The 11743-nt window shown below is 39.7% G+C and overlaps 1 protein-coding gene across 5 annotated transcripts in view; it reads left to right on the top strand.

Moving 5' to 3' along the window:
• Positions 1-11743, top strand: part of RNF130 (ring finger protein 130) — a 465054-nt gene that overhangs the window by 405164 nt on the left and 48147 nt on the right. For 2 of the 5 annotated variants that reach the window (XM_089670240.1, XM_089670238.1), the window contains exon 8: positions 1815-1908. The exons of 2 other annotated variants lie outside the window; for them this stretch is intronic. In XM_089670240.1, the coding sequence (XP_089526366.1) occupies positions 1815-1908 (94 nt within the window). Of the gene's footprint in view, positions 1-1680; positions 1776-1814; positions 1909-11743 lie in introns of those variants that run through there. One more of the 5 variants, XM_089670242.1, reaches the window with a different exon arrangement.

Below are 11743 nucleotides of genomic sequence, written 5' to 3'. Positions count from 1 at the left end.
AACAAACTCTGGGTCTCTGATATATAATTTATTTTGAATAGAAAGTATAAGGGCTTATTCACACTTATGAGTTGCAGCAATGCGCCCGACAACATACATACTGTGTGCTGTAGTACGCTGTGTTTAGCAAAAAGAGTCATATCTGTTTTTTTGTCCATTGTACTACACTGGCAGCCCATTGACAATAAATGGGCTGCCATAACACAACACATGTCAATGCCTGTTAAAGCACAATTAATTGCTTTAGTGTGAATAGGCCCTAAAGGTTTGTATTCAGTTTTTTTTTTATTCTCTGCACGTTTATAAACCTATATTTAATTTCTTTACTACTTATATTTACTTTTATTTGCTATTATTTTATAAATAAACCTTTAATACAAAAGACATTCATATTATTCAGTTTGCTATGTTGGGCTTTCTAAAAGGAAAGCCCAGCACTGACTACTTGCTTGGAAACCAATTGTTAACATTGCTTGCTATCAAAATAGTTCAATATATGTATGCTACACATGTTCAAGGGTCATTCTAGCTTACTGCAGATACCTGTAGCTTCCAGTTGTTCTCTTTTAAAAGAGGTGCAAGTTGTCCTTAGAGAACAATGTTCACAGAGCTTATTTCTTTTTTGTTTTATAATTGGCTATTTTTTCTCACCAACTAATACTTCAATTAAAAACATATTTCTGAAAAAGGCACCATGGAGACAAGGGACACTTGCTCCTATTTCTGGGTTTGATTTGATGTATTTGTTCATAGAAAAGTTACATATATATGGTTTTACTGGCCTTCAAGGGTGAAGGTAGATCACTTTTCTGGGTTATTATAGGTTTAAGTGTTGTGATATTTAAGTATAAGTACTTGTCAACACAGCATCTGTTTTGCAATGGTGTGACTGTGACACTCATTTTAGTGAGCCACACCAACACAATTTGTACATTACTGTAATGTGCCTTTCAGTTTTTTTAAATAGGTTGTTTAAAGCCCAGCCCAGCACTGACTACTTGCTTGGAAACCAATTGTTAACATTGCTTGCTATCAAAATAGTTCAATATATGTATGCTACACATGTTCAAGGGTCATTCTAGCTTACTGCAGATACCTGTAGCTTCCAGTTGTTCTCTTTTAAAAGAGGTGCAAGTTGTCCTTACAGAACAATGTTCACAGAGCTTATTTCTTTTTTGTTTTATAATTGGCTATTTTTTCTCACCAACTAATACTTCAATTAAAAACATATTTATACTTATACTTAAATATCTTAAATTTCTGAAAAAGGCACCATGGAGACAAGGGACACTTGCTCCTATTTCAAGAGGCAGCTTAGAAAAATGAAAGGGAGAGCAGGCTCTAGGGAAATGCTGTTTTATAGACTTGTTATATTTTCAGAGTAACTGGTGATTTTTGTAAATGTTTTTTTTGTTGTACTTGCCATTTAAGTTGGTAGAAATGTTTAAATTGTTTAACTGTCCTACCCTCACTGACCTGATGGAATAATGTTTCCTAATGGCTGTTTTTGTACTGCGCCAAATAAGATCCCTGCTTTTCTTCATTCAGCACTAATTCTTGCGGTCTGTCCTGGGTCCTTTATTCTGTATGTATATACAACTGTTTTCTGCTAACTCACCTCTTTTCTCTCTCTCCTGTAAGTAACTATACTAATCTTGGCTTTCAATCTTGGTCGGTCAGCTCAGTCCTGTGGCGTGGCCCCCGAAAACCGCTCTCCTCCTTGTTCCCTTTGGCCTTTTTGGGCATAGGATATGTTGGCCTTGCTGCTGAAATTGCTGTCAAGAGTGACTTCCTCCCATTTCCTTTGTCAACAGAAGAATGGTTCATTATTGCCAGTTTTGGTCTCCTCAGCGCCCTAACACTGTGCTACATGATCATCAAAGCCACAGCTAGCTTATACGCCACTGAGTAAGTAACAATGTCTTTTCTGTTCTCTAAATACGCTGTTTACTGCAGACTAAAAAATCAGCCAAGATTTCATAGTATGTAACACATAAAGCAGACTTTGTTCAAAAGACCACATTCAGAGAACCCTGTGCTTTTTTTTTTTTTTTGCATACTTGACAAGAGAGGAGGGTTCAGGCTCTGCTCCTTGATTGGTCAGCAGACAAGATGGTAGTATGGAAATATTTAACACTGTAAAAGAATCTTGTTTCCTAGGAGTGATCTCTGACCTTCAGTCACACTGTAAACACTGCAAAGTTAATTTGGAAATCTTTCAGGCTAGAGTGGTATTCTTTACAAGCTCTTTTGATTAAGTTTTGCTGAGTTTTATTTCTCCGTAAAATGAGCAGCAAAGCCAATTGGAAGCAATTACATTTGCATTACTACCATATTTTGCTGCTGTTTTGGAACCTAACCTAAAAATCCTTTAGAAATACTAGTATCAATGCTTTGTACTACTACTTAGTAACCTGCATGTATATTCTACATCTGCCATCCAAACTCCTCTGTGTCCCTTTTATTTCACAAGTGTTTCTTCAACCACCCAACTTCAGCCAAACCTTCTTTTTCTAGTAGGAGGCATGTATAATAATGCTTTACTTGCTTCCTTAAACCTCGTCTAAAGTGTATGGTTTCTAAATTCCCTTAACAGCACCCATGTCAGACTCCAATCTGATACACACAAGAAGACAGATGCAGGAGATCTAGAGCCAAAATCTAGAGACTGCATAGATCTGCTTCTATAGACCTGCAAACTGGCCCAATCTTGGTACTCACAAGCAAATTTAGAATCCTTTATAACCACAGCCTGGCCTGTTTCCAGTGTTTTGTACCTGCAACCCTATCCGTGTCAAGCCCATGGCATCTTATAGAATGGAGCTGCCCTATTGCAAGGCTTCTGCACATCATGATAAACTACTGACTTAGAGAGAGACTGCCCATTTACAGAAAGAATTTGGCCGGTTAGAGAGAGAAGCCTAACTGTTACAAAAAGACTAACCAGTTACAGAGAGAAACTACCCAGAGGAGGATTTCCCAGCTCCAGAGAGAGATTGTTCTGTGCTGTCTGTAATCTACTCCAACCTGCCATCATAAAGCTCTCTGGGAATGTACTTACTGAAGCATGTGCTTTGTAACTTCTACTCTTAGGCACCCTTTATCACTCCTCTTTGGAGTACTATTTCATTAATTATGCCAATGTAATGTAGGTATTGGATTGCAGACCTCCAGTCTGCTCATATCATGCCCCTAAGGTAGATCCTGTAAGTCCATGTAAAGTCAGCACAAAGGTCCATAGTTCAATTTGGGTCAATGCTTGACCAACAATGTAGCTATACAATGGTATTGTGATACACTGCCAATTTTTAATGAATTAAACATTTTTAACATTAACTTAAAATTTTAAATAACAACCTTTCTGCATTACCTTCTACTTACCAATTGCATCAATCACATTCAGACTTCTAGGGGATATGTAGGTCTGGTTGGTGACTCGATGATATTTTGAGTACTGATTGTTTTGTACTGAGGTTTCCTGTATAGGACAAACAGCACGAGGCCCGTTGGTGACTTAGAATATCTGTCTTTAATGACAAGTAGGGGGTTCTCAGATCACCAGATTACCTGCAACAAAGAATGGGGTGGGCAGGTGCAACAAGTGAAAAAGTAAAATACTGAGCATATAGGATGCACTCTCGGTATGCATTTAGTTTTCAATTCCAACTGGGGAATACCTTTAGTGATGGTACCTACAGTGGATATAAAATGTCTACACACCCTTGTTAAAATGTCAGGTTTCTGTGATGTAAAAAAATAAGACAAAGATAAATCATTTCAGAACTTTTTGCACCTTTAATGTGACCTATAAACTGTACAACTCAATTGAAAAGCAAACTTAAATCTTTTTGGGGGGGTAAACATACAAAACTTAAATAATGTGGTTGCATAAGTGTGCACACCCTCTTATAACTGGGGATGTAGCTGTGTTCAGAATTAGGCAATCACATTCAAAATCATGTTAAATAGGAGTCAGTACACACCTGCCATCATTTAAAGTGCCTCTGATTAACCCCAAATAAAGTTCAGCTCTTCTTGTAGGTCTTTCCTGACATTTTATTAGTCGCATCCTAGAGCAAAAGCCATGCTCCACAGAGAGCTTCCAAAGCATCAGAGGGATCTCATTGTTAAAAGGTATCTGTCAGGAGAAGGGTACAAAAGAATTTCCAAAGCATTAGATATACTATTGAACACAGTAAAGACAGTCGTCATCAAGTGGAGAAAATATGGCGCAACAGTGAAACTACCAAGAACTGGACGTCCCTCCAAAATGGATGAAGAGACAACTGGTTTGGGAGGCTGACAAGAGGCCTACAGCAACATTAAATGAGCTGCAGGAGTATCCGTCAGGTACTGGCTGTGTGGTACATGTGACAACAATCTCCCGTATTCTTCATATGTCTGGGCTATGGGGTAGTGTGACAAGACAGAAGCCTTTTCTTACGAAGAAAAACATCCAAACCTGGCTACATTTTCCAAAAGCACATCTGAAGTTTCCCAAAAGCATGTGGGAAAATGTGTTATGGGCGCAAAAACAACACTGCACATCACCAAAAGAACACCATACCCACAGTGAAGCATGGTGGTGGCAGAATCATGCTTTGGGGCTGTTTTTCAGCTGGAACTGCAGCCTTAGTCAAGGTAGAGGGAATTATGAACATTTCCAAATACAAGTCAATATTGGCACAAAACCTTCAGGCTTCTGCTAGAAAGCGGAGCATGAAGAGGAACGTCATCTCTCAGCATGACAACGACCCAAAGCATACATCCAAACCAACAAAGGATTGGCTTCACCAGAAGAAGATTAATGTTTTGGAATGGCCCAGCCAGAACCCAGACCTGAATCCAATCGAAAATGTGGGGTGATCTGAAGAGGGCTGTGCACAGGAGATGCCCTCGCAATCTGACAGATTTGGAGTGTTTTTGCAAGGAAGAGTGGGCAAATATTGCCAAGTCAAGATATGCTATGCTGATAGACTCACACCCAAATAAGACTGAGTGCTGTAATAAAATCAAAAGGTGCTTCAACAAATTATTAGTTTAAGGGTGTGCACACTTATGCAACCATATTATTTTAGTTTTTTCATTTTTACTTCCCTCCACCTAAAAGATTTGTTTGTTGTTCAACTGAGTTGCACAGTTTATAGGTCACATTAAAGGTGGAAAAAGTTCTAAAATTATTTATCTTTGTCTCATGTTTTTACATCACAGGAACCTGACCTTTTAACAGGGGTGTGCAGACTTTTTCTATCCACTGAAAGTCTTCGCCCCCGTTCACACCAGTGCAACTTATCATGCGATTTGACAGTTCCAAATCACTTGACAAGTCACACCCCATGTCCGGAAATGGAACCATCGCCGTGACACATGTCACAACAATTATGAAAAAGGTTTCTGCACTACTTTTTGCCAATTTCATTGCGACTTGCATAGACTTCTGTTATATAGTACAATCCGTAATGAAATTGACAGTGCAAATCGCACTGATATGCGGCTTTGAAATCACGATGAAGTAGCTCAATTTCAAAGCTGCACCAGTGTGAACCGAGGCTTACAGATAGAAACTATACATATGATTCCTCTTAACCTGCATTTCCCCTACTAATAGTGTTTGCTACAATTCTTGTTTAAAAAGTGATACTAAACCCAGGACCCTGCATTCACTCTATCTGGTCTCCCACAGTACACACAACATTGAAATGCCATTATTTTAGTAAATTTAAACTGCTACATACCTTTTCTTATCAGCAGTTAGAGCAGTCTTTTGACTTCAGCAGAGCACTGGTTTAAGCTTGTAGGAGGAGTTTTCTTTCTGCTCTAGGAGGATGTGAAAGTCCTGACCCTCTGTCTGGACAGTGCTCATCGACCCTGTGCTGTTCACATGCACTCTCCAAAGAAAAAAAAAAAAAACCTCTCTAGCAATACACACCATGTGCATGCGACTATGGATTCAGTCTGTATCAGGTGGTCATTTCAACAAGAGGAGGGGCAGGGAAGAAAGGATCAAGCAACCTTTTTGCACAATGCAAAGGATTGACCCCTTAGGTTCCACAGCGAGTATAACAATCATGCCTAACTGCATAAACAGACTGATTTTACTATTGTGGGTTTAGTAACACTTTAACTTAAACAAATCATGTCTCTAATCCTCCGTAAAACAAATGGTGATTCACCCCACAAAAACATTAAATTATCCCAAGGTGTGTCTTGGAATAAACCAAGAATATTTATCTTTATTTCAAAGTTGTCCACGTTTAGATAAAGGTAAATGTATAAACAGGAGTAGAATCTGTATTTAATAACAGTCATTTGTAGTCAGATTACTATACTTCTATAAATGCTGCCACTGCATGAGATGTACTTTTGCTGTAAACACATTCCTATGGAAATTACCTACTGCACTGCCATATTTAGTCCACTAAGAAGGTTCTTATTGAGACATGTGCATTTTCTATATTAATGCACCCTCCCTTGTGGCAGCACTGTGGCTTAATTTACCTCAGTGTCTGTCATTTAAGAGTTATGATACTTGCTGGCCTGTGGCGCTTATGATAAGCTAGAGCAAGTCCATCAGACCTATTATATTCAAAGATCAATACACTGCACTCACAATGAGAACTTATTCACTGCATACACTGTAATGAAATGAGCTGTCCATACAGATAAGAGCTGTGTTGTCAGTAAAACCGTTTAAGAGATATTATAAATGTTGAATATGCTTGATGCCAGCTTAACTTCATAGTTTTACTGCCTGCAGTGAGCATATTTAAAGTCATATTGGATGGGCGTGACAACAGCCATTTTGTGAGCTGACCAAGTTTTATGGTCATGAAGTGTCCCATCACTCTAGTTGGTACATCCCACAGACTGTGTGCATCTAATTCAGACCTTTGGACCATGTTTTCTTTAAAGGACTAAAAATGCACTTTTCTTCCCTCCTCAGCACTTTAAACTTGTCCTAGAAACCTCCATGCAACTGCTTGGTTCAAACTTGTAGTACCTTCAGCTTTTGTTGACTGCTAAGCTCCTAACCATCTTTGATAACCAGAACATCAAAAGACTGGTAGAGAGGTTTTGCATTGTACTGAGGAACGCAAACCAGTTATCCATGAAAATACCTGGTTTACATCATATAAAATACATTTTAAAAGTCCAGAGTGGGTGCCTCCATAATAACCACATTAGGTTGCAGACCTAAGAACTAAAGTGTGGAGGTTTCATGGGTAGATTCCCCAAGAGACCAACGCTAAATGATCAGTTTGGTTGGACTGAAAGTCTTTATTCCTGCCTCAATTCCATTTCTGCTTCCACGTTAAGGTAAAGATCTTTGCCATCAATAACATGCATACTTGAACAACATGAGTGTATGTAGTGGAAAGGTTATTTAGAAAAACAGTTGTTCAGCAGTCATCTGTTTGACCATCATGTAATAACTATGGCTATACTAAGGCTATGGACATTTCAGGTATTTACAAAATGGCAGATGGGGATACTATACAGTTTAACTGTGGTCAGGCTATGAAATTCAAATATTTAGATACTCTTACCTAGCACTAAATGAGCTTCAAAACAAGCCACTAACTGACCTATGTAACTGCAGGCACTGTGAAACAATTTACCCTCAAATACACAGCAAAAAGTAAAAAAAAAAAAAACATTAAGGTGATTCTAAAGGCAGAAGGTTTTTACCTTTTAATGCATTCTATGCTTTAAGGTAAAAAACTTTTTGGCCACAGCTCTTCTGGGTCTCTTCTTCCTGATTGGCTCGCACAGCAGCAGCCAATGTCCATTCATAGTAGCACAGCTCAGGAGCGAGCCTGCTTGAGTGCCCCGTAGCAAAAGGCTTGCTATTGGGAGTACTTGGGGGAGCCAGGACCGCCAGAGGGGGACCCAAAAAAGAAGAGGATTGGGGCTGCTCTGTGCAAAACCATTGCACACAGCAGGTAAGTATAACATGTTTGTTGTTATTAATATTAGACTTTTAGGAGCTTTTAATGGCAGGAGCATTTAAAAAATAAACCAGGGCAATGCGTCCAGGAGCAGCAGTGTTTTGGCAGAAAAAAAACTGTTGATGCACGTAAACACACCTAAATGCATGTTAACACCAGGTATGTTTAGTACTTGAGCTTTAATTTATATTAATGGCCAGAATGAATTATTATACTGGCCAATGAAATGAATTATGCCCAAGCGCTCGACATCTGTAAACACACCTAAACATTTGTAAAAATGTTAGATACTTTTACAAGTGTCAGGCATTTTTTCTGCAAAAACGCCATTGCCAGGAGGAGGGCTTCTAGGGGAGTATTTTTAATGTCCTGTGTGCATGAGCTGCAGAGTTTCTACTGTTAAAGGTTTAGGATTAATTTCTCCACAGTACCTGCAGCTACAATGGCCAGTGATGGTTTGTTATAGGGCTATTTGACATTGCCATTTATGGCCATATAGTACTCATAACAGCAGTTGAAACCAGGTGACTACATTTAGTTGTGGTCTGGAAGTTTATACAAATTAATGATAGGCTGACAATGTCCTTGGCTGCTCGCATGTAAACTACTCAAGGAGCAATTACATGCAGCTAAGCACAGATCTGTACGCAGACTGCTTGATTTCAGTACTGCTCATTTGTCCCTAACTGCGGCTAATCGATTCATGTACAATTACTTGCGGACAGTTGCAGAGCCTCTCAGCCTGTCATTGATCTGTGCTGTATACCGCCTCAAATGGCTGTATGAATGAGCCCATAAAGCTCATTTACTGCTTGTAAAGAATATTTAAGTATTTGAATTCCATAACCCGACCATAGCTACTCATTAAAGCTTACCCAGCTGCCATTTTACGTTCATTTGGAAAAAGCTAATTTATGTAGCCCTAAGTAATTATAATCATAGTTTATTGCAGATCAGATGCAGCACATGACTTAGTGTTTATTAATACTTTAACAGAAGCATACTTTGACATACTTTAACATTGCATGCTATGCAGGATTATAAAATGTTTGTTCCCACAGGCCTCTGTGTAGAAAATACCATAAGTAATCATATTCGCTGTGTGCGACTGTCCAGCTAGAGGCCTCCCAGTAACATACATCAATGGTCTGCTTGGGAAGATAAATAAAACACGAGTCTTTTAAAGGAAGCTGTTTACTGAGCTATTTTAGTTTAGGTACAGTTGCCAACTGCACTGGTTCCATGGGACAATCGTAGGTGTTCAAATCTTTCCATGGAAATTGTTAAAAATGCTCCTGGTTTTCTAAGCTGACCAACTGCACCAGGCTCATTTGACTGCATTTTAGAATAGGTTTTATTTTTATAATGTGATACCACCTTTTTAACAGACTGAACAGCATTGTGTAGATAACCATGTAAGAAAGCTCATCTTGATGTGCTTTACACAAGTTGAACGTCTAAGTGAAATCTATGCACTCCCTGTTATGTCTATTCTTAACAGCTGTTAAGAGTTATTTAACTTTTCCCTAATAGGTACATCTAGTGTCTTATCTACAAATCTCTACATATAATACATCAGGGGTCTCCAAACTTTTCAAACAAAGGGCCAGTTTACTGTCCTTCAAACTTTAGGGGGGCCGGATTAAGGACAGCGAGAATAGAAAAAGTCTCAGGGCCAATATCAGAAAGAGTAAACAAGGTCTCAGGTGTGGTGTTCAGTTCCATAGTGCCTGTGGTCAGTAGGAGGAGTAGTGCTCAGTCATTGCTATCACTGAAAGGAATATGTACCCATCATTGATGTTAGTGGATGGACTAGGGCCCCATCATTGATATTAGTGGGAAGAATAGTGTCCCATTGCTGGTGTCAGTTGGGGGAATTATGCCCCACTTTTGGTGTCAGTGTTAGGAATAGTGCCCCAAGGGCTGGTTAAAGGCTAGCAAAGGGTCACCGTTTGGAGACCTCTGTAATACATTATCAAAAATGTGAGAGAGTAAGCATGTAAAATCACTTAGTGTTACTAAACCCACAGTAAAATCAGTCTGTATATGCAGTAAAGCATGCTTGTTATACTTACTGTGGAACCTAAGGGGTTAATCCTCTGCATTGTGTAAAAATGCTGTTTGATACTGACTTCTCTGACCCTCCCCTTCTTCCAGTACCCCCCTCTTATCTCCTGATAAGACATATCAGGTGGAGTCACTGTGCACATGCTCAGCTTGGGGTGTTTTGCTAAAAGGTTCTTTTTCTTGGGAGAGTGCATGTGATCCGCACAGGGCCAATCAGCACTGTACAGACAGAGGTCAGGGTTTCTATATCCTCCTGGAGCAGAATGAAAACTCCTCCTACAAGCTTTAACATGTGCTCTGCTGGACACTGATAGAAGTCACAACTGTTGATGAGAAAAGGAATTTAGCAGTTTTTATATTTACTAAAATAATTGCATGTCCATGTTCTGTGTACTGTGTGAGATCCGATATAGTGAATGCAGGGTTCTGTGTTTAGTAACACTTTAAGCACTGCAATATTTACTAAAAGAATGCCTATTAAATATACACCTCTCCTTTAAACTGTAAGGCAATCATTGTACTCTTTTACAACTCCTTATATATATGTAGTGCATTCATAAAGTATTCTGACCTCCTTCACTTTTTTTAAATTTTTTATATTGCACCTTGATACTACAGTTGTTTACATTAGTTTTTTCTTCTCATTAACCTACACTCTGTACCCCACAATGGTGAAGTGAAAACAGAATTTTAGAAATGTCTGTGAATTTATTACAAATAGAAAACTGAAATATCACAGTGGCATAAGTATTCAGACCCTTTGCAACAACACTTTAGCTCAGGTGCTTCCCATTTTTCTTGATCATTGCTGAGTTGTTTCTACACCTTGATTGAAAGTCCACCTGTGGTAAATTAAATTAATGATTTGGAAAGGCACACACCTCCCTATAAAAGGCCTCACAGTTGGCAATGCATACTGTATAAGGCTAGATTCACATCTGTGCGGGTGGTGCCGCTGCGGATCCGCACAAAAATCTGCGCAGCCACACCACCCACACAGAAGAATGAGGACCCGCGGGCGGGTGCCATTAATTCTAATGGCACGCCGCCCACACTGAAAATCGCAACCGCACTGGGATAGTAGGTTACATGGTTTGCAGTGACATAGTTCACACTGGTGCAGTGTGTTCCAGTTCCAGAAAAAAAAGTAGAACATGCTGCATTTTTTCTGCATTGAACTGTACTGGAATGCAGTAAAACGTACCTAAACCCACCAACTTATTTAAGTTGAATAAAAAGATAGGGGAAAAATGAACTGGGACGCATCGAAGACGTGTCAAAAATGCGCATCCGGACTGCATTTCTATGGTGTGAACCAGCCCTAAGAGCAAAAGCCATGAGGTCAGATGAACTGCCTGCAGAGCTCAGGGATAGGATTATTGCAAGCACAGATCTAGGGAAGGCTACAAAAACTTCTGCTGCACTGAAAGTTCCCAAGAGCACAGCGGCCTCCATAATTCTAAAATGGAAGTTTGGCACAACCAGGACTCTTCGAGGAGGTTGTCGCCCAGCCAAACTGAGCAATCGGGGGAGAAGGACCTTGGTAAGGCTTGGTTCACATATGTGCAGGTGACGCCGCTGCGAATCTGCACGAACATCTGTGCAGCCACACCACCCACACAGAGGACTGTGGATCCGCTGCCAGGTGCCATTAGAGCTAATGGCACGCTGCCCGCACTGGTTCCCGTGCGGGCTGCGTTTTCAGAAGAAGTGCAGGGACTTCTTCC

The sequence above is a fragment of the Staurois parvus genome, unplaced genomic scaffold, assembly GCF_062004578.1.
Source record: "Staurois parvus isolate SC_StPar_1 unplaced genomic scaffold, SC_StPar_1.0 ptg000088l, whole genome shotgun sequence".
NCBI classification, from domain to species: domain Eukaryota; kingdom Metazoa; phylum Chordata; class Amphibia; order Anura; family Ranidae; genus Staurois; species Staurois parvus.
The sequence above is the reverse complement of the archived record's forward strand: the minus strand, read 5'-3'. Positions and strand labels throughout refer to the sequence as shown.